Source organism: Mauremys reevesii, linkage group 1 (genome assembly GCF_016161935.1).
Source record: "Mauremys reevesii isolate NIE-2019 linkage group 1, ASM1616193v1, whole genome shotgun sequence".
NCBI classification, from domain to species: domain Eukaryota; kingdom Metazoa; phylum Chordata; order Testudines; family Geoemydidae; genus Mauremys; species Mauremys reevesii.
Window position 1 is genome coordinate 331,474,581 of NC_052623.1, and position 27,558 is coordinate 331,502,138.

The window sequence follows — 27,558 nt, forward strand, 5'->3', positions numbered from 1 at the left end:
AATCATGTATTCAGGGTACTGGTAGAGAAGAATTCCTGACCCAATTAACTTTACAGGAAAATCTGTTGCAAGCTGAAACCAAGTGAAGATGAGGAACTAACTTACAAGAAGAAAGAATGCACCAGCTCTAAGCAGGAGAACATATAACCCAAGAATGGAGGTGGGAATGCCCGTTTTGACTCTGATGACCAGGAACAAGTTGTGAGGGAAATCAAGGATTAATCAACTACATCATTTCAGAGAACAAAAACACTTCTCATATTCAGCCCAAAGCCAGGTCTGAGTTCAGAATGTACAAAAATTAACAACCATTCTAGGCTGAGTGCATCACATAAGCTCCACAGAGTGTTACAAGGAAGAGCTACATATGAAGTCACCATGGTGGGGAGACCTCTGCACACCCACTGTGTCTTCCCGAGGTTGTCACATAAGGTGTGATTTAGGGCAGGCCAAGGGAGGAGTCAAGAGATGCATAATTATATAGCAGTTCATGCAAAGTAGCACAGAGGGTGATGCAGTCACTGATCTAGTCCACAGGTGGGAGGAGGGAGGGAGAGGGAGTGGGGAAGAATGGGGGAAAGAAGGGATTCTGTTGCAGTCTCACACTGAATCCAGACTGTGCAATCTCACTCACATCATCCACGTAAACTCCAGTTATTCAGTCTTCATGCAGATAACAACACTTTCAACCGGATCCTGAATGAAATTTAAATGTGCTTGGTTTCATGTTTGATTTCACTTGCAATATGTGCTTTGCTACATCTGTACTTTTTATATTGCTTGGAACTAGGAGTGGATACATGAGCAGGAGCTATGATTTTGGGTACTTTCAGCAACTCCCACGCCCTAATTCACTCCCAGACCCTGCACCCCCAGCACTCCCACACTCTTACTCCCCCAGGAGTAAGCCAGGGGCACCTCCCCACCACAGTAAGTAGTGTACAGTATATAATGCCTTTTGTTTGCCCCCCAAAAATTTCCTTGGAACCTAACCCCCTGCATTTACATTAAATCTTATGGGACAATTGGATTCGTTTAACACCGTTTCACTTAAAGTTGCATTTTTCAGGAACATAACTACAACATTAAGTGAGGAGTTACTGTACTTGAATTTATGTAGGCTAACTTTTTTAAACCAGTGCTTCTCAACCTTTCCCAAATACTGAAACCTGAGCCCTGCCACCCACATAGTAAGCATGTATCTTAGCTTTGTAGTGCCCCCCATGCCATGGAGCCCCGGGCAGTTGCCATCCCCTAAAGCTGGCCCTACACTTGCAACAACCCTAAACCTGTCCTGTGACGCCCCCCTCCACAGGTCATGACCTACAGGTTGAGAAACACTGATCTAGATGAGATGATATACCCCATGGAAAACCTCTGAGTATCCCCAGGGGTACACGTACCACTGGTTGAGAATCACGGTTTTAAACCATGCACAAAACTACTACAGTTAGAATAGCTTTGAAATGTTTGCTTTGGAGTGTGATTTTCAAAAGTGTGTAAGTCAACTACCCACCCCAAGTGCCACTGAGTTGACTTGTACTCCTGAGTTATACACTTTTGAAAATCCCAATCAAAATGCACATGACTCCAAAAACACTTCAAACTGTGTAACCTGTCGCAGACACCAAGCCAACAGCAACAAAGTAATTTGATTATGTACTATCAGACGGGAAAAATTTTAAATACACACTACCACCAGGTAACTCCTGTTGCACTTCCCACCAGCTCTGAGTGGTAGAAGTTGTCTCCTTAGTGATTTCAGAAATATTGACTTTCAAAGGTTGTCTTGTACTTCTTGCTTCCCTACATAATTACTATACACCTCTACCCCACTATAACGCGACCCGATATAACCCAGGTTCGCATATAGCACGGGAGCAGTGGGGCTCGGGCAGCGCTTTAAAGGGTCTGGGGCTCCAGCTGCTGTGGGGAGCCCCAGGCCCTTTAAATCACCGCTGGAGCCCTGTCGCTGCTACCCTGGGGCTGTGGCAGCAGGGCTCTGCTGGCTATTCAAAGGGCCTGGGACTCCGGCTGCTGCCTCAATTTTGTCCTTTCCTACATCCCAATCTTTTTTCTATAAACATACAAAATAGATATATTTAACTTAAGTAAAAATCTACTCATGTCCATCTTACAATATACAGATTATTTGTGAACTATATGCCTTGCTTATTCCTTCTTTAAACATACATTTCAAGTGACAACATAAAATCTTATAATATATAGCTTCATTTTTTCCTCACTTAAAAAATAAAATCAGGATAGCATTTACAACAGCATCTTCAGTTCTACAGATGAATTTCTTTAGACTTAAACTACCAATATGATAATACTTGAAATATTTACAAGATCAGGAAAAAACATTAAATTACCACAAAGTACAATTTCCTGTTATTTGCCTCCTTAGTGACATAGGTAGACAGAGATGCCAAGAAATGTCTAACCTACCTGCTCCAACTTCTTTTTCTTCCTCTTCAATGTTGTTCTTGATACTATCATATTCCTCATCAATTGTCTGGTTGCCACGTATCTGAGACAGAATTCTCCGTGCTTTCTGAGTTTGGCCTTTCTGAATCAGCCAGCGGGGGCTTTCAGGAAGAAACAGGAAGCCAAAAAACTGTATAATTGCTGGAACTGCTGAGAGACCCAGCATGTACCTACAAACAAACAAAAATATCTTTAATTCAAACTTTAAAAAGTCTCACATCTGCAAGTTCTCCAGCTCCCATTAGCCACTTTCTGAAAACACATCCTGCAGCTTAAATAACCAAATGGGTGAATGTATGCAAAGGTAAAGGCGGGGGAGTAGCACTGTATATCAATAATGAGGTAAAATGTAATGAGATAACTAGCGCTGCAATGGACAATCAATCTGTCTGTGGGCAATGGTCACATTGGGAAAAAAAAAAAGACCTCAGCCAGGATAGTGATTATGGTGATGCTATAGTGGCCGATCTCTAGCTTAGAGATGGATAGGAGCTTTTAATGTTTTTTTTTAGTAAAACACTAATAGGACTGCTTGATCATGAGGAGACTTTAACTTCCGGATATAGATTGATAAAAAAAGGGAAAAATATAATAGGGCTCAGCTTTTCCTAGAGTGATAGTAGTAGTGATTCCTCCATCAATTCCTGGATGCTGAACCGATGGGGGGGCATTTTTATTTTTTTTTTTTTTTTTTTGTTGAGGACCTTGTGAGGACCATGTTGTGGGGGACAACCTGGCTCTCAGAGAGGCTGAGCTAAATTCAAATAAAAATAAATATATAATATATATAGTGCATCTGAGGGTGTATGATTTCTAAAAGGGATTTTTTACTAAATTAAAAATTATAGTAAGGTAGAGAGGGAGTGGGCTAACATATTTAGGGATCTAAGGGCAGATGGGGGGGGGGGGGGTTACTTGGTTTTGTTGAGTTGTCAGAGGAGCATGTATAGTGAGAAAGGGAAGGGAAGGGTGAAGTTTTAGCTCAGGCTGCATGAGCAAGCGTCTTAGAGGTCATTAAGAAAAGCAGAAAGCAGAAAAAGCAAAAAAAAATGGGAGGAGAGATGGAGAAGAGAGGAGAAGGGAGGAGCAGGAAGGAGGAGAGAAAGGCAAGCGAGAAAGAGAAAGAGAGATGGAGCTGAGCGAAAGATAAGATAAGCGGGCAAAAGCCAAAAAAACCAATAAAAAACAAAAAAAGAAGAAGAAAAAGAGAAGAAAAAAAAGAAGAAGAAAAAGGAGGATGGAGAAACTTTAAATGGAGGAGAGATATATATAATCTTGGAAACTTTACAATATCTGACGATTACTTTGGCTCTGTCTTTAAGAGGGCTAATGAGAATAGAGGACCGAAGGGAATGAAGATATGGGGAAGATAAGATGGGGTAGGGTAGACAGCTGAACTAAGCTAAGCTAGCCAAAAGAATGATAAAATCAGGATAAAAATCATGAGGATATAAATCAAAGGATATTGCTTATTTAGCTTGCAATTAATAATAAATCCTAAAATAAATCTAAATTTTACTGAATGTAATATTATATATGGAAGTTATGTAGTACTCAAGAATAGGAAAGAGAAAGAAAAAAGTTAGGCAGAATAGGAAGTGTGTTAGTCTTACATATGGAATAAAAAAAAAAAAAAAAAATCTGTAAAGAGAATGGTTCTGATGATGGGGAAAGAGGCAAGCATGGATGATTTTTATGGAGGGATTAGATCATTAACCAACTGAGACTCCTTCTTAGACACTTGAAATTTTTTTGATGAGTAAATCTTTTTTAGATTTCAAATATCTGATTTATCTCAGATAATTTGATAAAAGATTGGAATGGATGAAAGTAAGATGAAGAATTACTGGGAAAAAAGGGAAAATGGGGAGAAGGAGGAAGGAGAGGAAAGAGGGGAGAGGAGGTAGTGGGGGGGAACTGGGGGTAGTAGGAGTGAGAGAGGAGGGGGGAGGTTGGGGTTTTGTTTTTGGGAGTTTTTTATTTGGTTTTTTTTATTTGAAATTTATTCAAATTATTTATGGAGGACAAGAGAGTGACCAAGTGGGGAAGTTGGGGGATACAGTTGAAGGGGGTGGGGATATTGATAGGAGGAAGAGAATTGAGATAGGATTATTGATATGAGGATAGTATTAGGATGAAGTATTAAACTGAGAATGAAAAGGTGGTTAGAGAAGGTTGGTTATGCATTTAGGGATGTAAAACATTATGTCGAGAGAAGGAAGGGGAGAACTTGAGGAGGAAGCCGGAGGAGGAGAAGAAGGAGGAGAAGAGTGACTGAGGAGATGATGTGATGAGTAGGCAATGAAAAGTGGCGTGGGTTGTTGGCTTGCTAATGTCAGTAAGGGCTAAGAGGGGTTAGTAGTATAGTATATATAGGAGGGTGACCTATATTGTAGCAGTGTGACATTTGTGTGAGTATTGTGTGAGAACATTTGGAGTTTTGTGTGGATGAAATGGTAAAGAAGGGGCCAGAAAAGAAGAAGGAGAAGAATGGGCCGAGGAATGGGAGGCCTTGAATGGAGAAAGATGGAGAGATGAGTGGAAGAAAGAAGGATGAGAGAAGAGAGAGAGAGGGAGATAGAAATACACTTTAGGAATATAGACCAGGGAGAGAGAAGAATGATATCAGAGAATTATAATAGTGAGGAAGGAGATTAAGGAAGCTCAGTGCTAATCAAGAATTCAGAGGTGGAAATTTAAACTCAGTCACAAAAAGAAGTTAGGGGAGTGCATTAACAGAGGTTCGAGCCACAGTGGGGAGTAAGGGGAGGAGGAAGGTGCGGAGGAGACAGAGAATAAGTTTATGGAGAGGATATAATTATGATATGAGGAAATGTAGATAAGGGATGGGTATGATCCTGGTATGGAATTATTGCTTTGTATGATTGGTCCTGGGTCTGCTGAGTTTTTTTCGAGAGGGAAGCCCGCATGCTCCCGCCATTTCTCATATCAGTTTGGGAAGAGGAATTTCCTGGCATCGTTTTCCTCTCCTTTTCTGAGGGGAGATGGGGCTGGAGGGGGTTTTGGGGGAGGCCTTCAAGGAGGGGGGAGTGGGTGCTGCTGGTGGTTGGAGGGGCTCATGTCTGATCTGATTCAGATTCTCAGATAGATCCTTCTGATCTCTATGTTCACAAAAGCAGCTTCCAGAATTTTCAATCAGAATCAAAAGGAATCTTGAAGAGACTGTCGTGCTGCTTACATTTAACTTAAAAAAGACAAATATTCACTACAAAGACTAACTTGCAATTTCATCTCTTTACAAAATAATTACTTTACAACACATCTGCTTTTATGGCCGCACTTCTCAGCACCACCAACAGAAGACTCGACGTTATAATTGCCATTTCTACAGGGCAATTCAAGTTGATGGCCCCAAAATGTAAAACTCCCCCAAGAAGGTCCCATGCTGTTTTAAAAAAATCCCAGGAGATGGAGAAAATAGCCTCAAAAACAAATGCTACGGCAGCCTTAAAAATACCAAATTCTTCACTGGGAAACCCTTCAGAAAATGGGGAAATGGCAGAAGTGCTAAATTCCCTTTTTGTTTCAGTTTTCACCAAAAAGTTTAGTAGTGATTGGACGTCTAACATAGTTAATGCCAGTGAAAATGAGGTCAGATCAGAGGCTAAAATAGGGAAACAAGGAGTTAAAAATTACATAGACAAGCCAGATACCTTTAAGTGCCCAGGGCCTGATGAAATATATCCTAGACTACTCAAGGAGCTGACTAAGGAGCTATCTGAGCCATTAGCGATTATCTTTGAAAAGGCATGGAAGACAGGAGAGATTCCAGAGGACTAGAAAAGGGCATATATAGTGCCACTCTATAAAAAGGGAAATAAGGACCACCCGGGGAATTACAGACCAGTCAGCTTAACTTCAGTATTAGGAAAGATAATGGAGTAAATAATTAAGCAATCAATTTGCAAACATATAGATGATTGTAAGGTGATAAGTAACAGTCAGCATGGATTTGTCAAGCATAAATCATGTCAAACCAACCTAATAGCTTTCTTTGACACGGTAACAAGCTTTGCAGATGGAGGGGAAGTAAAGATGTATCATATGTAAGGCTTTTGATACTGTCTAATGAGCTTCTCATAAACAAACTAGGGAAAATCAACCTAGATGGAGCTATTATAAAGTGGGTGCACAACTTATTTTAAAACCATTCCTAGAGAGTAGTTATCAGTGGTTCACAGTCAAGCTGGAAGGACATATCAAATGGGGTCCCACAGGGATCAGTTCTGGGTTCAGTTCTGTTCAATATCTTCATCAGTGATTTAGATAATGGCACAGAGATACACTTATAAAGTTTGTGGATGATGCCAAGCTGGGAAGGATTACAGGTGCTTTGGAGGATAGGATTAAAATTCAAAATGATCTGGACAAACTGGAGAAATGGTCTGAAGTAAACAGGATGAAATTCAATAAGAACAAATGCAAAGTACTCCATTTAAGAAGGAGCAATCAGTTGCGCGCACACAAAATGGGAAACGACTGCCTAGAAAGGAGCAATGCAGAAAGGTGTCTGGGGGAACATAGTGGATCACACGCTAAATATGAGTCAACAGTGCAACACTATTGCAAAAAAAAAAAAAAAAAAAAAAAAGCAAACATCATTCTGGGATGTGTTAGAAGGAGTGTTGTAAATGAGACGTGAGAAATAATTCTTCCATTCTTACTCAGACCTCAGTTGCAGTATTACGGCCAGTTCTGAGCACCACATTTCAGGAAAGATGTGGACAAATTGGAGAAAGTCCAGAGAAGAGCAACAAAAATGATTAAAGATCTAGAAAACATCACCTATGATGGAAGATTGAAAAAAATTGGGTTTGTTTAGCCTGGAAAAGAGAAGATTGAAAGGGGACATAACAGTTTTCAAGTACAGAAAAGGCGGTTACAAAGAGGAGGGAGAAAAATTATTCTCTTTAACCTCAGACAATAGGACAAGAAGCAATGCTCTTAAATTGCAGCAAGGGAGGTTTAGGTTAGACATTAGGAAACACTTGCTGTCAGAGTAGTTAAGCACTGGAATAAATTGCCTAGGGAGGTTGTAGAATCTCCATCACTGGAGATTTTTAAGAGCAGGTTAGACAAACCTGTCAGCTATGGTCTAGATAATACTTAGTCCGGTCATGAGTGCACGAAACTGGACTAAATGATCTTTCGAGGTCCCTTCCAGTCCTACAATTCTATGCTGGGATCACAAACACACATGATAACACAATATTCACTAAACACTAGGGTAAATCAGGACTAACTCCACTGAAATCAATGGAATTGAACTGGTATAAAATCAGCTAGAGGGTAATCTGGCCCATAATTTCTTCTATTTCCCACCCCTAATGGCTCCATTCTTATGGACCAGAATGTGACTTAAGCAAGTGAGGATACTGCCCTCTGAAATGCTTGGAAGATTTCAATCCAGATGGCTCACAAGAATGAGTCTGGAGGTAAAAGCCCCACATGTCAGCAATCGCAGTAGTGAAGAGTCTTGGGTTGATAAATACCCCAAGTCCTTACCTGGGCTATTTACAATATTGGTTTTGGTTTGTTTTTTTGTTTTTTGGGAGGGGGGGAAGGGAACTTGGGTTTGTCTCTTCAGTGAGAGGAGGGAGGGGAGGAAATGATAAGAGAAAATTGGTTATAGAGAGAGGGGACAAATTCTATTTCTGATGCTTGAGTCAAAATAGAATTCTCCTCACTCTCCCATAGCCATATTGGTTTTTCAGGCTTAAAAGTAACACACTTATGTTGTGTCAGTAAAGCTGGTGTGAGTCTAAATATACACAGGAGTAAGGATCTATGGAGTAGACATTTACAACTTTCTGACTATATGCACAAATGCAACGGAGAAACTTCATTTTAATTGACACAGGACCCACCCATGTTAAAAAAAAAAAAGAGTTCATTTCTGACTTTTGGAAGGCAGTTTGCCTCGATCCAGCTCTGGAGTCTTTAAAAGTCCAATTCAAAACAACATCATCATCCATATGTGGAGTTGGAATTTACTCTTCCATCTACAATATGCTGCCTGAGCTAACGTTCTGTGATCATCTCCAGGGTTATGGTTGGGAGAACTAGCTAGGCTGCCAATGCTGGAACCCAGTAATGATTAACAACCTTATGTCATATTCTTGCCTGGCTACACAGGGCAATTAAAACAGAAGAGAAAAGTAAACTGACAGTACGGAGTTCTAGGGTTCTGATCTATTTGCTTGCTTATTTCTTCTGTTTTATTTCTTCTAAAATAAAATGACAGACATGAGTAATAATAAATAATGTATTTGCAAACACAAATATATTAGTTTTCAAAACAGTAAAACTGAAATACCATTACATATTTCTAGCACACTGCACTGAAGAATTATAGACTATAAATGATCCAATCATACACACATCTAGAATCAGACGTTTGGCTCACCTGTAAAGTGAGTTTTTTCCTCACACTGATTCCAGGATATTCCATAACATCCAAACCTGAAGCAGATTTCCACTTATGCATAACTAGTTTTCACAATTATATGTACTCAAAGTATTTCTGCACATATTTTTGTTCAGAATATACTCCAAAGCATCCCCATGTGTATGAAGTTTATATAGTTTTCTGGCTTTTCAGCCCGGTAATGAAAAAGTGTTATTTAGCTCACAAAAAGGTCTTTCACTTAAAATATCACAGTAGGTCAGGCAAAGGCAGAAGTCCTCCAGTTTCATGACCTATCTCAGAAAAAATCTTAAAAGAATAAAATGTCCTTCAGCTTTTCTAGGCAAAGTTTGATTTGTTTAGAAATTATGGATATTCAAAAAAGAACATCCAGGAAGGTAACAGCATAATTTAAGTAATTTGTTTTTTTTTATTTCATCTTTTTACTGTACCTGAAACCTGAAGATATCTGGATATTTTATTTCAAATGGTCCTGGAACCACTCTAAATGCAGCTAAAACCTTGTTCACTTCATTAGTTATCTTGACTGTACTAGCTGCAAACATACCCCTAGTAGATTGTTTATACAGCAAAGTTTAGTGTACAAACATCCTCACACCCTGAAATAATTCCATTAGCTAACAGAATTAATAGTGGTTATTTTAACTGGACCTGAAAAACAAATGTTTTTCAGTCTCAAGGTGCATGCTTTCAGACAGGGGGTGGGGGCAACAAAAGCTCATTCCTGGACATTTTGCAAAGTACAGTATAAAGATAAAACAACCAAAGAGTGGGGAGAGGGATCATTCAAACATTAGAGGAATTTAATTTCAGGCCTGCTACCCAAATTCATTTAGTGATAAGCCAAAACATGGTTTCAATTGAAATGGAAGCAATATAAAGGCCACTGAAAAAAATTATTTATGGGTTTAATGAAGCTAGTAACTGCAGGGCAAAGAGGCAGAGAATGGAAGAGGAGGGGGATGAAGGAGCATGTAATAGCTAAGGTGAAGGAGGACAGGTTGGCTAGTCTGAACAGTGCGCACCCATCCCAATCTTTCATATCAACCTGTGGGTAGCAGATTTAATCTTCTGGCTACTAACTTATATCTTAACTTTAGCAAAGTTTTTGATACGGTCTCCCACAGTATTCTTGCCAGCAAATTAAAAAAGTATGGATTGGATGAATGGACTATAAGGTGAACAGAAAGCTGGCTAGATCATTGGGCTCAATAGGTAGTGATCAACAGATCCATGTCTAATTGGCAGCCGGTATCAAGTGGAGTGCCCCAGAGGTCTGTCCTGGGGCCAGTTTTGTTCAACATCTTTATTAATGATCTGGATGATGGGACAGATTGCACCCTCAGCAAGTTCACAGATGAGACTAAGCTATGGGGAAGAGGGATAGGGAAGGTAGGGATAGGGTCCAGAGTGACCTAGACAAATAGGAGGATTGGGCTAAAAGGAATCTGTTGAGGTTCAACAAGGACAAGTACAGAGCCCTGCACTTAGGATGGAAGAATCCCATGCGCTGCTACAGGCTGGGGATCAACTGGCTAAGTGGCAATTTTGCTGAAAAAGACCTGAGGATTTACAGTGAACAAGAAGCTGGACATGAGTCAACAGTGTGCCCTTGTTGCCAAGAAGCCTAATGGCATATTGAGCTGCATTAGTAGGAGCACTGCCAGCAGATCGAGGGAAGTGATTATCCCGCCTCTATTCAGCACTGGAGTATTGTGTCCAGTTCCGGGCCCCTCCACTACAGAAAGGATGTGGACAAACTGAAGAGAGTCCAGCAGAGGGCAAAGAAAATGATACGGGGGCTGGAGCAGATGATTTATAAGGAGAGGCTGAGGGAACTGGGATTGTTTAGTCTGCCAAAGAGAAGAGTGAGGGGGCATTTGATAGCAGCCTTCAACTACCTGAAGGGGGGTTCCAAAGAGGATGGAGTTAGGCTGTTCTCAGTGGTAGAAGATGACAGAACAAGGAGTAATGGTCTCAAGTTGCAGTGGAGGAGGTCTAGGTTGGATATTAGGAAAAACTATTTCACTAGGAGGGTGGTGAAGCACTGGAATGGGTTACCTAGGGAGGTGGTAGAATCTCCATCCTTTGAGGTTTTTAAGGCCCAGCTTGACAAAGCCCTGGCTGGGATGATTTAGTTGGGGTTGGTCCTGTTTTGAGCAGGGGGCTGGACTAGATGAACCTCCTGAGGTCCCTTCCAACTCTAATCTTTTATGATTCTATGAACTATCAGGTGGTAAATTCCAAACCTTATTTGTGAGTAGACTGCAGGAAAGATGTTGAAAGGACAAGTAAAGACAACTCAGGAAACAATATCCTGTCACCTACTATAAAAAGAAAAGCAGACACTACAAAGAGAAAGTAAATCTAGAGACGAAAGCTGTAGTAGGCAAAGCTGATTGAGCAGCATTTGACCAACATATCTGACAAATATCACCAGTATTCACTAGGTAATGTGCCAGTTAGCCATGTGGCTATCACACACTATTCATGAATATATTTATTCAGTGAACACCAGTAAACTTCATCAAATCATATGCTCAACATATGGTTCTTCTATCATTTGTCCATCTCTAATAGTAAGTTGATGTTTTAAAGAGAGGACTGAATATATTACAATCACATATAGTACATAACTGGTTTATTCCTTTAAATTACAGGGAGTGTGACAGCAGAGCTGACTTTCAACCTAGTCTATGAGGTTTAGTCCTCTACATTATAGACAAAAGGTATATATTTCCTGTTTTGTCCATGATAAAGTGCTTTATCAATATAATTAATATGCCTGAGTGATATGTTTGTAGTCACAATGCAGTATGGAGAGCAAGCAAAGAGGAAAAATACCTGACGAGCCAAGAGTATAAATCTACTGCAAGTTAACTAGCTGCCTGGTCTGGAAATGGGAATAACTTTCAGTCTAGATTTGGTATATTACAGTAGAACATAGGTCCTAACGTCACTCCAGCAATTTTAAAAAACGTACATCTAGTGAGCTAGCATTCAGAAATCTAATATATTTATTTCCTATGGAGAGTATAAGACTTCGAATTTGAAGCCAAACGCCTAACAGAAATGAAAAAAATCCAGCATGAAATTTAATATATTTTCTGTAACATTCCTCCTCAGAGACATCACTATAATACTTTTGAGTTGGCATTGGGAGAGTATATAAACATGACAGGAGAATCATGCTGAATTTTTTTGTTTTCCTTTGTTTGTAATTTAATATCCAGTATTTGCAAGAACAAGTAGAGATTAGAGAAGGTGTTTACCATTTTCACTGTCATTATCAGGTTAAAGAATATTTAGGTAAATTAGATGTATTCACATCAAGAGGAAAATTCACCCTCGGATACTTGAACTAGATGAAGCAATCTTGGAACCATTAGCAATTATCATTGAGAACTAGTGGAGGATGGGTGAGGTCCCAGAGGACTGGAGAAGAGCACACATAGTACCTTATCTTTAAAATGGGGAGCAAAGAGGATTGGGGAATTCTAGACCAATCAGCCTAACTTCGAAACCTTGAGAGTTACTGGAACAAAATTACTGTAAGCACCTTGAAGATAATATGGTTATAAGGAATAACCAGCACAAGGATAGTTAAGCACTAAAACAGGCTTCCAAAGGGAGATCATTGGAGGTTTCTAAGAAAAAGTTAGACAAACACCTGTCAGGGATGGTCTAGGTTTACTAGGTCCTACCTCGGTGCAGGGGACTGGACTAGATGACCTCTCAAAGTCCCTTCTAGCTCTACATTTCTGTGATTAAGTAAGTGCCTAGGAAGCCCAATCAAAGGTCAGGGCCCTACTGTTTTTAGTTACTGTACAAATAAATCAAAGACAGTCCCTGTTCCTGAGAGCCCAGGGTGTCAGAAAAAACAGGTGGATGAGAAAGAAAGGAGGATGAGGTAACAATAAAACCAACTGAACTTCCATAAAAGCATATATCATTTTGGATGCTACTGCAATAACAATAATAAAGATAAAGATATCAATTCTTAGGCCTTGTTTTGCTCCTTTACGCCAGTGTAAAGAGGCAACACGTATTCACAGTTATACCAGTATAAAAGGTGCTTATACCATCATAGAAGTTCTAATTTGGCAAAGCAAAATAAGCTATTTGGTATAACTGCATCTACACTAGGGCGTTCACTGGCTTACCTATGTTTGCAATAAATAAATAAATAAATAAATAAATAAAATCATACCCCTTACTACAGTTATACTAGTAAAACTTAAGTGACATCTGAGCATTCAAGTGAGAGCTCTGCCATACATACCCTACAGCTGTTGATCACTAACGTAAATAGAGCTATGAGCATCAGATTATTTACCAGGTAAGGCAGCTATTGTTTACTTCCACCTACTGATGGATCTCCACCAGATTCCTATCTTTATCTTTTCAATACTGTTAATTTACTATAATCCTTATATTGTCATTTTTCCTCTTAAGTAATACAAATAATATATTTAAAAATATCAATGGGTTTGATTAGCAATACTAGGCAAATCATTGATTTTTTTTTTACTTTGTTGGCAATTGTCAAAAAAATCATTTGGGGTCAAACTGAAAACAAAATTTTGAAATATTTTGGCAAACTGAAAAGTTGGAAAAAAATCTTTGAGGCAAAACCAAGTGCTTCATTTTGAATATTTATTAAAATGTTTAATTTTTAAAAATAAAGTTTGAGAAAATTTTGCAGTGAAGTCATTTCAACTAAAATAATTTTTTATTTCATTTAGCTGTTAAAACAAAACATTTTGATTTTTTCCTGAATTTTTGGGTTTTCTTTTAAAACCAAAACAATTTGGCAAAATAGACACAAATTCACAAAATGTTTTGAGATCACTGAATCTACATTTTCTTCTACCTCAAAAAAGTTTTATTCGAAATTTTTCGCCCAGCTGTATTAGCTAGGTTCCTGGTTCCCAGATGTGGAGATGTCAGAAGAAGTTTGTCAGGTTCTTCAAAAAGTATGTTGCTCCAGAATGGAATGAGTGTGCACAAGAACAGTGGAATACTGTAAAGAAAAAAGATTTCCTACTGTAATAATTTTAAATATAGCAGAAAATGGGTGTAGAGAATGAGGGATATAACTATTATTTTTCTGAATATTACATGTACCTCATTTTACCTGCTTGATAGTATTCTGTCTGACTGCCTGGATTTAAACCAAAAGAGGCTGTTGGGAGGGTTGGAGGAACAAACAGGAAACAAAATGACAGTGGTAAGGTCTCTCCAAGAAAATTACCAAGGGTCCTTAAGAGAACAATGGGGGACCTGTTAATTGGGAAATGCCTACCAGCCTGTCTCCAGCCAGGTTAACAGTTCTATTTTTCCAAGCCCAGAGTCTAAAATCAAAGGACTGCTAAGGCCAGCTCTGCACTACAAACTTCTACTGGCATAGCTACTTAGGTCAGGGCTGTGATTTGTAACAGACATAGCTATGCTAACAAAAGGCCATAGGGTAGATGCGGTTATACTGGCAGAACTTCTCCATTATAAATTGCATCCACACTAGAAGCACCTTGCCTGTAGAGTATACCAGTGACCAGCAAAATGCTCCTAGTGTAGATCCTCAGCCATTAAAAACCTCTGCCTTGAGACTAAGGCTTTGTCTATGCTACACAATTTTGTTGACAAAAGGAAGTCTGTCTCTCCCAGCCCAGAAATGGAGGAAATTGGGCTAAGGGGAACTTACCAGAAGTGGCAATGAAAGATTAAGGTTTAGGTAATATCAGAGGTGTGTAGACTTTTGGTTGTTTTAAGTCTCTTCTATGCTTGCTTCATACCTTCTGGTGTATAAACAAGAAGCTCATTTTGCCATTCTCCATTCCTCTGGGATCTCGTCAGTCCCCCATGAATTTTCAAAGATAATTGTTAGCGGGTCTGAGATTGCTTCAGCTAGTTCCTTAGGTACCCTACCGTGAATTTTATCAGGCCATGCCAACTTAAATACATTTAAATATTCTTTAACCTGTTCTTTACCTGATTTTGGCTTGCATTCCTTCCCCCTTGTTGTTAATATTAATAGTGTTCAGAATCCAGTCACAATTTACTTTTTTAGTGAAGACTGAAGCAAAACAGGCATTAAACTCAGCCTTCTTGATGCCATCAGTTATTAGCTCTCTCTTCCTGCTAAGTAGAGGACCTACACTTTTCTTCATGTTTCTTTTACTCCTAATGTATTTATAGAACCTCTTCTTATTGCATTTTACATCCCTTGGTAGATGTAACTCATTTTGTGACTTGACCTTTCTGATTCGGTCCCTACCTGTTTGTGCTATTCTTTTGGTTTCCATTTTTGTAGAATAAACGTATATATAAAATGTACAAGGTGCTCTCCATACACATAGGAAGACAGTTCCTGCTCTGAAAACCATAGTCTTAAGAAAAACTAAACACCACACACACAGTTGAAGAGTTATCCTCTTTCCCCTACTAGTTCCTAACCAAACATTGGGGAATGCATGTTGGAGACTGAGGACATTTCCTACCAGAAGGGTGGAAAGGTGTACTGATATTCACTTCTGATGAAACCCCAGACTGCTTAACTCCTAGCAGCCAGAAAACCCTTGTGATGCCTGGACTGGTGATCTCTGTCTGTCCAAGCCAAGTCCATTTAAGGGGACCCAATCCCAGCCATTAGGTAAATAGCCATTTGGCTAATGGTTAATATAGTTTTGGCACAAATACTAGTAAGGTAAATGTTTTTATAACAAGACAGGCATTTAGAATCTGCTCAAAAATTTAAAAGGGAACTACTGGCAGAACATGAAAAAAATCAAAGGTTATTTTATCTTTCACTTCAGGTTAATAAGTTTACAGAAGAAAACTGAAAGCAGATAACTGACACTTGAAGTAAATTGGAATGGTAATTTACACTTAAATAAGGTCACTGTTCTGAGTTACATGCAACTGTACTTTGTTCTTCTGATTTAAAAATTAAAAAAAAAAATATCCAGAATCTGTAAAAGCTAATTCTTTAGATACTGACAGAGGTTTTCCAAACATGCCTAACAATTCATTTATTTGCTGTGTATTGTAAGCTATGCAAAAAGTTTAATTTAGTTGCATAATTATATAAAAACACAGTCCAGATAAGGCCTTTCATGCTTGTCAGACACATCCTCAAAGCATAATAAAGCCCTTTACATTTGCTGTTCATTTGTAGCTTTTATTTCCCCCCCCCAAATAAGCAGTTAACTCTTGATTTAATCTTAAATAGAGCACAGGATCTGGTCCAAGAGGTGACTATAATTAAGGCTAAGATTATGTCACAAAGGTCACGATTTCCAGAGACCGCCATGACATTTTCCACTTCAGTCCCAGGGCAACGGGGCTGGAGCTGTCAGCCGATGGGGGGCCTCCCATGCGGGCAGCAGTTGCTGGACCTTCTCTCCCCTCTTGCAGCAGGGCTCAGGCTCAGGCTCTCGTTACCCTGTCAGCCCCATTTTTCCAACAGTTATTAAAAGTCAGGGATAGGTCACAGGCATCCATGAATTTTTGTTTATTGCCTGTGACCAAAATCTTAGCTATAACTAAATCGCTCAGTAATAGAAACCAAAATGCAATTAAATTCAACATCCTTGTGGCAGCGGGGTGGAGGGAGGTAAGCTAGTAAAGTGGAAACTTCATGGAACAGTCACAAGACTGACATGCCTGAAAGCTGCGTGGAAATGTTTTAAAAACATCATAATAAAGGCTCAAACTATATGGGGAAAAAAAAATCCACACCACCACCACACACAGCAAAGAGACCAAAAAATTGCCACTATGGCTAAACAGAGTAAAAAAAGGCGGTTAGAGGCAAAAAGACATCATTTCAAAACTGGAAGTCAAATCCTATTGAGCAACATAGGAAGGAGCATAAACTCTAGCAAGTCAAATGTAAAAGTATAATTCAGCAGCCAAAAAAGAATCTGAAGCGCAACTAGGCAAAAAAAAAAAATGTTTTTAAGTACATCAGAAGCAGGAACCGTGCCAAACAATCAGTGGGTCCACAGGATGATCAAGGTGCACTAAAGGAAGAGATGGCTGTTGCGGAGAATTCTTTGCATCACTCTTCACTGAATAGGATATGAGGGAGATTCCCACACCCCTGAGCCATTGTTTTTTAGGTGACAAATCTAAGGAAACATCCCAGACTGAGGTGTCAACAGTGGAGGTTTTGGAACAAATTGATAAATTAAACAGTAATAAGCCTCCAGAACCAGATAGTTTTATTCATCCAAGAATTCAGATATGAAATTGCAGAGCTACTAACTGTGGTATGAGCCTATCACTTAAATCTGCCTCTGTACCAGATGACTGGAGGATAGGTTATGTAAACGGTCCAAAGGTAATCTTGGCAATTACAGGCTGGTAAACCGAACATCAGTCCCAGGCAAATTGGTTGAAACTAAAAGTAAATAACAGAAGGATCAGACACATAGATGAACACCATATATTGGGGAAGAGTCAACATGGTTTTTGTGAAGGGAAAACATGCCTCACCAATCTGTTACAATTCTTTGAGGCAGTCAACAAGCATGTGCACAAGGGTGATCCAGCGGATATAGTGTACTAGAACTTTCAGAAAACCTTGGAGAGGTCCCTCATCAAAGGGTCTTAGGCAAACTAAGCAGTCATGAGATAGGAGGGAAGATCCTCTCATGGATCAGTAACTGGTTAAAAGATCAGACACAAAGGGCAGAATAAATGGTCATTTTTCACAGAGGAGAGGGGTTAATAGCGGGGTTCCCTCAAGGAACTGTACTGGGATCTATGCTGTTCAAAGGATTCATAAATGATCTGTAAAAGAGGGTGAACACTAAGGTGCCAAATTTGCAGAGGATACAGAATTACTCAAGATAGTTAAGTCCAAAGCAGACTGCAAAGGGAATCTCACTAAACTGGGTGACTGGACAGCAAAATGGAAGAAGAAATTCAAGTTGACAAGTGCAAAGTAATGCACATTGGAAAATATAATCCCAACTATACATATAAAAATAATGGGGTGTAAATTAGCTGTTACCACACAAGAATGAGATCTTGGAGTCATCATGGATAGTTCTCTGAAAACATCTGTTCAATGTACTACAGCAGTCAAAAAAAGCTAACAATGTTAGGAACCATTAGGAAAGAGATAGATAAGACACAATATCATAATGCCACTATATTGTACGCTCACATCTTGAACACTACATGCAGTTCTGGTCGCCCCATCTTAGAAAAGATATATTAGAATTGGAAAAGGTACAGAGAACGGCAGTGTAGCGAAGTGAGACTCACTGATGCAGCGCCTCCTGCTGGTCATCTTGGGAATTAGCTCTTTTCAGCCTTCAGCGCACTCCCTGCCAACAGGTGTCTTCCCTGCCTCAGGCCCCGTGTCCCACCCGGACCCCAGTGCCACTTTCCTCAGGGTTCAGCCCACCACACCGAGTCTCCCCTCCCAGTGGAACCCCCAACCCTCTACACCCCCCTTGCCTCAGTGGCTACTGCCAGTCGTCATCTAGCCCCTTTCTCAAGGGGCAGACTGCCGTAATGGCCACTTATCACTGGCAAGAGGGTTGGACCAGCTGCCTCTGTGTATTCCCAGGCTGCACCCCTGCAGCCCAGTATATTCTTAGGCCTTAACCAAGGCCTCAACCTGGGGAGTTGCCAGGCTGGAGCTCCCCAGCTCCTTTGCCCTTCCCCAACACTGCTCAGCCTCAGGTACCCTTGCTCCTTCAGGCAGCTAGGTCCTTCTCTCTCCACAGCTAGAGAGATTCCTTCAGCTTCTGGCCCACCCCTCTTATCAGGGCCAGCTGGGCCCTAATTGAGCTGGCCACAGCTGTGGCTGCTTCCCCAATCAGCCTAGCTTGGCTGCTTTCAATCCCTGTTCTCCAGGAGGTGGAGGCTGCCTTGTCGCCCATTTCTCTTGTCTTCCTGCAGCGGGCTCTGCAAAAGGGCGCTCCACGCCCACCCCTCACCCTGGGCCCTCCGGACATTTTTATTTGGCCCCTATTCCGCGAGCCCCGCTGGCCTCCCCGTACCCATATCCCAAGCCAGCTGCACACCCTGCAGCCGGTCCGGTTCCAAACCGCGCCTAGAGGCCAACTGTACACGCTCATGCTCCACACACTGCATTTCCTCACCCTCGCATCCCGCCCTGACACCAAATGGTGAGACTATCTTCCACCTACAGAGGGTGAGGAGCCCCGGTGGGCCAGCCTTTATTCCACCTTGATCCCATGGCCCGCTGGGGACATCGGCTGGCGGCTCCTTCATGGAGTCATGAGCACAAGCGGGTACCTGGCGCGGTTCACACCTGTACCCGAGGCCTGCCCCTTTTGTGGCGTGACGGAGAACCTGGCGCACACCTATCTTGAATGCGCCAGGTTGCAGCCCCTATTCCGGCTCCTCCTCTTGTTGAGGTTCTGGCTGCACTTTTCTCCGCACCTGTTCCTTTTTGCACACCCCATCCGTGGCCCCACAAAGTCTCGAGACCTCCTCATCAATCTCCTCCTGGCCCTGGCCAAACTCTCCATCTACACTACCAGGAGGAGGATGCTGGATAAGGGGGTGCTCTGCGACTGTGGGGCCTATTTCCGTTCCTTCCTAGTTTCACGCATCTGGGCAGAGTTCCACTGGGCAGCGTCTGCTGGCTCCCTCGACACCTTTGAGGAGCAGTGGGTGCTGTCTGGGGTTCTCTGCTCGGTGTCCTCATCCGGTACCCTCATTTTGAACCAATAACCTTCACCTCAGTTCCTGGTTTTCTCATTAGTTGTCCCCCATATTCATTTGGTCCCTGGGTCCAGTGGTCCCTCCTGCTAGGCTGAGGGAGGGGCCTTTAGAAGTGGGCAGGCTTACGCCCGCCCACCTCCCAGGTTTTCCAATAAAACTACAGGCAGCAAAAGTGGTTAGGAATATGGTGCGGCTTCCATGGGAGGAGAGATTAAAAGACTAGGACTGTTCAGCTTGTAAAGGGGACAACTAAGTGGGGGGAGATATGATAGAGATCTTTAAAATTATGAATGGTGTCAAGAAAGTAAGTATTATTTACCCCTCCACATAACACAAGAATCAAAGGTCCTCCAATGAAATTAATAGGCAACAATTTTTTTAAAAAAACATAAGGAAGAACTTCACACAATGCACAGCCAAGGTGGAATTCATTGCCAGGGGATGTTGTGAAGGACAAAAGTATAACTGGATTAAAAAAAAAAAGAATTAGATAGTTCATGGAGGACAGGTTCATCAATGGCTATTTATTCCTGGGAGAATTATGTGTTACTGCACATGCACAGAATTCATGGTCCCCGCAGATTTATTTGCTTACCCGTAGAAAAATGACTTCTGACAGGGAAGCAAAGGGAAGCCACAAGAGCGGTCATGCGCCCACTCCCTGGCAGTGCAGACAGGTCGGTTTGGGCATCCAGAGCAGCCAGCAGAGACATAAATCACCACCGGGGGCGGGGGGCTGGGTAGTCATGTGTGTGAGAGAGAGAGAGAGACACACACACACACACTGTCCCTCTCACTCACTATTGCAGCATGCTTGGTGTGGAGGGACAGGGCTTTGGGGTATTTCTGAAGATGTAGGTGTGAGGCAGGCTCTATTGCCTCAGGCAAAGGAGAATGTAGCAGCCTGCCCGGTTAGTGAATTATTCCCATTTTTCTTAGTGAATTCCCCCAGGAATATAAAACACCTGTACACATTTTAAGGCTCCTTTATATTGCCAGAGTGGTGTAAAGAAGCCTTACTGTTAACACAGTATGGCCTTATAAATGCTTATGGTGCTTCAGTGATTAGAACTGGTCTAAATTTTTGGACTGAAAACATTTCCTATCAAAATCTGCTCCATGAACTGTTTGCTACTGACCTTTTTGGAGATGGTCAGTAGCCAATGTAAATTGTGAGTTTGAGTCCCCAGCCCTCACTTGCTCAGTGTTACATCATAGGCACCCGAAGAGCATATGGCTGCATATATTTGTTGACTAATAACTATAAGTAAAGGGTCAATACTAGCTACATTACTATTAGACAGACGGGGGTTTGGTGATTTCCTCCAATACTCCCCACTCCCATTCTCCATCCATTGTATTGTAGTTTAAATACTGTACCAAAATAATTGAAACTAGCTGGATTATATTGCATTACTTTAACAAAAAAAATAGGCAGAATTTTGCAGAATTTTAAAATATTGTGCGCAGAATTTTTAATTTTTTGGTGCAGAATTTTTTTAAAAATTGGTGCGGATTCCCCCAGGAGTAGCTATTGACCAAGATGGTCAAGAATGCAACCCAATGGTTTGGGTCTCCCCAGCCTCTGACTAAAAGAAGCTGGGACTGGATGACTGGGATGGATCACTTGATAATTGCCCTGTTCTGTTAATTCCCTCTGAAGCATCTGGAAGTGGCCGCTGTTGGAAGACAGGATACAGGACTGGACTGACCCTTGGTCTGACACAGTACAGCCATTCTTATGGTCTTAATTATTAAAATTCATTTTAGTAAAGGACATTGTGTGTTTACATAACAAATGTGCCCCATCCTGCAGTCACTTGTCAGACTCTGTCTACACCATTGAGATTAATCAGTGCATATGTCCTTCTATTGGTGAGAAATACATTTGTATCCACAAAGTTTGCTCTACTTGATGTTTTTCTGGCCATTAATTGAAGCAAACTTGGTAAATTTCTACTGAAATCAAAGGGAATCTGACCTAAATAGCAACTGCAGCAGAGGGCCCCAATACTGTATCAAATGGTGCATCAGTTTCATTGCCAAATGACTTTTCTATTGTAAGATTATTTTTTTTACCAGTATTATGTCAATGAGGCATAGTATTAGTGTATCTTGATTTAAAGCTCAATTTAAATAAAATACCCAGCCACATGGCCTACACACCTAATAGGATGATTTGCTGTGAGGACTGGTTGCACTTGGTTTGCTGGCATTTTGGCCTCAAGTTTATTACTCCATGTTTCTACTTTTTCAGCCTTAAAACTAAGCACATTCCTTTTACATGTTTTTCTTAAATGAAAAGTACTTTCCCACCAGCGATTTGAACAGCAGTCTGTAGTAGATTGCAACTGCATTACAATGAAAAAGTTATCAAAACACATTCCCCTCTACGACATGGGTGATACTTGGTTTTCATTTGAACTAAAATAACCAATATATTGTAAGTACTAAGTAGAATTACAAATGACCATTTGTAAGGTCTGTGCAAACTGACTTGAGAATACTGTTCTTAGTGAAAATTGCTTATGGTTCATTTGTGACCTTAAGTTCCAAGAGAAAGATTATATAATCCAAAATAAGAACATGTTAAAACTTTTTAAAAGTGTGTTTGAATGTAGAGATAGATAGATAGATAGATAGATAGATAGATAGATAGATAGATAGATAGATAGATAGATAGATAGATAGATTTAATTGAGCAAATGGCTTCCTAACCCATCTTTCTTCAGGTTAATAATAAAGCCTAACATCCAAGAATATGTATGTACCACTTCTAGATTAATTTTCCCATGGTTCAAACTGCCCAAAGTTTGGGAAGCCATTTGTCCAGTAAATAAGCAGCAATTTCTCTTCATGTCTGTGGCAACAGCAACTAACAGCAGAATATGCATTTTGCAAAAATCCCTCAGGCTGCTTCAAACTGACCTTTCAGATATCAAAACAATGCTGGGTTTTAATTCTAGGAATAGAATGTTTATGGGAGTAAAAGCAACATGCCATACTACAAAGCATATCTTCCATCTCCTCCTGCTGAAGTTAAGAAGTCTGGCCTGTAAAGCATTAGGACAGTAATACTTTTTTTAATAAAGCTGGTTCCAAAAAAAACAAAAAACACACACACACCCCATTTTCAATTACACTTCTTTTCCATTGAAAAAATGCCATTTCATCAAAACGAAAATGTTTGGTGGAAACATATCAGTTTTGGCTAAAATGTCATCAAGGAGATTTCTCAGTACAAGAATGGGATTTCTTATCAACATAAGACACACACACACGTACACACTCCCTAAATTCAGAACAACCAGCAGACCAGTGGTCAGGTGACTCACTGAGAATATGGGAGAGACAGGTTCAGTCCCTGCTTCAAATTAGACAGAGAGGTACTTAAATCTTAATTTGTGATGTGGAATGAAAAACAAAACCTTTCAGAAATTGTCCTTGAAAAAACATGAGAAAGATCCACCCACAGCCCAGAATAGCTAATAGTACAGCGGTTAGGTCACTCAGCTGGTATATGGGAGATGCAGATTTAATTCCTCTCTGCCTAATTTGGAGCAGGGACTTGAATCTGGGTCTTCCACATACCAGACTAGTGATCTAACCATGAGACTACAGGCAATTCTGGTGTGGGTGACGTTCTCTCTTGTTTTTCCCACTAATGTTTTTTGAAAGGTCTCACTTTCATTCCACATAACACAACAGAAGTGTTCTGAAGCCAGCCCTACTTTTAAAGTTTTTTTTTTACAAACATTGTTCATTATGCACAGATATTATTTCTATTTCATAAATGGAGAAACTGAAGCACAGAGGTTGAGGCTGGGATTTTCAAAAGGTGCCTCAGAGAGTTTGGATTTCTAGTTCCTTTAAGATCTTCTGAAAATCCCAGCCTAAATAACTTCCAAGATCACATAACAGCTCAGCAGCAGAACCACAAATAGCATCCAGCTCGAAAACAGCGAACTGTTTGATTAATCAAGTTTAGAAAATAATTAGGACTATTTAACTTGTCCATTCAAACAGTTAATGTTATTTTAATGTGGCTGTTTTTATATTACAGTCAGTGTTACTGAACTCTCTCAACTGCCAAAATATTTGAAATGTAATGGACTGGATTAGCAGTTCATATAACTGTGATACATGCATCACTGGGGATATGCGAGTTTGATGTTCCATCCATTCACTTCACCAACTTTTTAAGAAGGTGATAAGTGAACCAATAAAATCTGGAAGCCCCTGGATAACATAAAATATTGCTTATGTTTTAGGAAAAGGGATAACAATGTACCTACAATTACCTCGATGTGAGAATCAGAAATTTTAAGGAAACTTAGTCCAAATTCTATGAAAGTTCACTGTCTTTCCAAAGGAGGAGACAGACATTATCTATTTTTGTTATAACTATTGGAATGCGAAGGCAATATATTGGCTACAGGAGGGTTCCCTGCTTCCTGAATACAATAGACACAAAGTTCTTGGTATGAACTGGTGAAAGCACTTAACTTTGTAGTTCTTATGCTATGTTTTTTCCTTACAATGCATTACATATGTATATGCAAAATTATATCAAAAGAAGCTAAATTTACTTTGTTTTGTTTCAATAACTGAATTTAGAAAATGCATGATAAAAAATGTTCCTAAATTGTAGCTATACATTTCTCAATAAATAAGGCACTATTTAAAGCAGGATTTGATTGAAGTGTGATTTGACCTGTCAAGATACAGAAAAGGCTTTTTTAAAGGGCCTCTTCTGGTCTTGAGGATCTACCAGATGGAGCTCTAAGTAATTTAGATCAAGATTTAGATCAGGAAGCACATTAAGATTGTATCACTAATTCTCTGCACAGTGACAGCAGAATCTTCACCAAATCCACTGCTATTAATAGCTTTAGAACCTTAACACCCCCCATGTAGGGGATAGACAGCAAACTCTTCTTTCTCTTTCCATCTCCTGCAGCCTCTTTCCCCATGGCAACAGTGATATGTTGATTCCAAAGTCACTGGACTCAGATAGGGAATCATGTACTCTATGACTTCTGTGAGCATCATTTCAAAATTACCTGCTTCCTTTCACAAAAGCATAGGGTGCTTTGTAATTTACAATGTGATACTGTGTGTACAAATGGAGAATTAGGAGGCTGCAACCACCAGCAGAAATACTATCCAACACAGGAAGCTGGACACGACCCTCCCTCCCCCCCACCCCAATAATTACTAATTTATGATGGGAGTTATCAAAAATTAGCATGTGAAGAAATGTAAAAAGTAACACTTTAACTTAAAAAAAATAATTTCCAAGCAATCCAAAGTATGAAACATACAGTTAAGGGACCCAAAGAACCTCAACTCTGGCCTCCTGCTCCGCTGTTAAGAGCTTGTGGAGAGTGGGGGGGGGGGGGATTCAAGTGATGAGAATATTGTATCTATCCAAAGTGCAATTTCTGTTGTGACTACAAAAATGAAATGCCTCGCTCCTAGTCATGCAGCTCTTATACTGACTTTGGCCTTATTTACAGTCATGCACTGTCCTCAGAAAGACACCTTACAAATTCCTGATTAGACAAACAGCATGTTGATGGCAGTCATTTCATTCCCCATTCTTCATTAAAATTTCTGTGCCGTCAGTTATGCAATGTGTTCAGAGAGCTCAAGCATAGCCACATATGCATACCTCCTAGCCCAGTCCATGCAACTTATAATATTGATATGAAAACAGTAATGGTTACTGATAAATGACTAATAAAACATCACATGAGAAACATGAACATATAGTATAATGCTAAACTATAAAACCAATTCTTTCCAGTGCCCGTATTTTTATAGTCCACCTACAAAATATCAAATAAAGTGGCTTTTCTACATGTACTGGATTATGTTCTCATCTATGGCTACAGAGTTGAATGCCTTAGAAAGTCATTTCAGGAGATTATCTAATTTGATCCAAAACTAAAGTAACATACTATATTTTCCAGAGGACCCCTGCCTAATTCTGTGCACAGGATAGACCATGCTGAGGGGATTGATCATGGTTGTATATTGAAGGAGGCTGTTGTCAACAGGACCCCTACCTAATTTTCTGCAGAAATATTTGTGTGTATTGAATAAGGCAGGGACTGCAGGGAAAGAAAGGAGGGTCTCATGATTAAAGCAGTTGAATTCTGCCCTTAAAAGCTGGATTCTCTGCTCCTACCACAGAGTTTCTACATGATGCTAGGCAAGTCACCGAAACCAACTTTTCACAGGTGGTCACTAACTGTATGTTCCTCATTTTTTGGGTGCCCAACTTGAGCAATTGGGGTGTAATTTACATTAACTCAAGTCAATAAGAGCTGTGCTTTGACTATATAAAGTACTATGTAATCCTATTTACTCTGAAAAATAAGGCCTGGAGATCTCAAAATTGGGCACCCAAAATAAGTGGATACTTTTTACCTTAACCCTTCTGTGCCTCAGTTCTCCATCTGTAAAATGGAGATAATAAATACCCTGCTCATTTCACAAGAGTATTGTGAAGATAAATGTATTAATATTTGTTAAGCACTATAACAATGAGCACCACAGAAGAGACCATGAGGAAATTAACATTTCTGTCTTCAGGGCTGAGTTTGACTGGTGTACAGTAATTAAGGCATGGTGTTACACTGATCAGTGAGGAGATAACAGAACACTGTGAATAGCCGCTACTAAATGAGCATTGTCAACTCTGTGAACTGAATAAAGCAGGGGTCCTGTGGATTACATCATTAAAGATTATTCATAAGGCACACAAGGAGGCTGAATTAAGGTTTGACAATGTATTTTTTCCCTAGCTTCATTTTGAGAAACAGCTGAATCATTTTGGCTGAAATGGAAAAAAAAAATTCTGCCTGAGGCAGACTCTTTGCACGGAAATTTCAGTCCAAACAGTTAATTTTGGCAAAGTTATAAGAAGCTGAAAACAGGATCTTAGAATGAGAAGTGTTGGGCAACCTTAATAATAGGTACTGTTTCGCTTGCCTATAAATTGATTGCTCTATATGTATATCCTATCCATTCTCCATACCTAGGTATATTTGCAATATTGCACTCTTAAAACGTAATCCAATATTGTGGCACTGATCAATGTTTAATACTCAGACGTAACTGTGATCAGTCAAGAGACTTGGGCCTGGTCTAGCCTGGTCTACACTATGTGGTTAGGTCGAATTTAGCCACGTTAGATCGATTTAAAAATGAATGCGTCCATACAACCAACCCCGTTCCGTCGACCTAAAGGGCTCTTAAAATTGACTTCTGTACTCCTCCCCGTGAGGGAAGTAGCGCTAAAATCGACTTTGCTGGGTTGAATTTGGGGAAGTGCAGATGCAAATCGATGGTATTGGCCTCCAAGAGCTATCCCAGAGTGCTCCATTGTGACCGCTCTGGACAGCACTTTGAACTCCGATGCACTAGCCAGGTACACAGGAAAAGCCCCGCGAATTTTTGAATTTCATTTCCTGTTTGGTAAGCGGGGCAAACTCGGCAGCACAGGTGACCATGCAGTCCCCCCAGAATCATGGAGCGCAGAATGTTTCTACGCTCCCCCTATCATCTCCGTGCCTGAAGTTATCGCAGAATAGAAGGCGAAAAAAATGCACTCGCAATGACATGTTTTCTGAGCTCATGCAGTCCACCCGCACTGATAGGGCACAGCTTAATGCAACTATTTTATCTTGTATTCCCTACACAGCTACTTATTTTACTGTTTTACAGATGCCAGGAAAGAATTAAGTGAGCACAAAGAGTGGCGGCAGGACCCCATGCTGAGGCTAATGGAGGAGCAAACGGACATGATGAAGTGTCTGTTGGGGGAGCAAACGGACATGATGAAGCATCTGTTGGAGCTGCAGAAAAGCCAACAAGAGCACAGACTCCCGCTGCATCCACTG

The 27,558-nt window shown here is 40.4% G+C and overlaps 1 protein-coding gene across 3 annotated transcripts in view; it reads right to left on the bottom strand.

Annotated features, from left to right (window-relative positions):
* The window catches only part of SLC2A13 (solute carrier family 2 member 13), a 339,270-nt gene that overhangs the window by 222,322 nt on the left and 89,390 nt on the right, over positions 1 to 27,558 (bottom strand). For all 3 annotated transcript variants that reach the window (XR_005591534.1, XM_039516186.1, XM_039516175.1), the window contains exon 3: positions 2,452 to 2,660. Coding sequence is in view for 2 of the 3 variants with exons in the window: in XM_039516186.1 (XP_039372120.1) it covers positions 2,452 to 2,660 (209 nt within the window). In the remaining variant the exon portion in view is untranslated. The remainder of the gene's footprint in view (positions 1 to 2,451; positions 2,661 to 27,558) is intronic.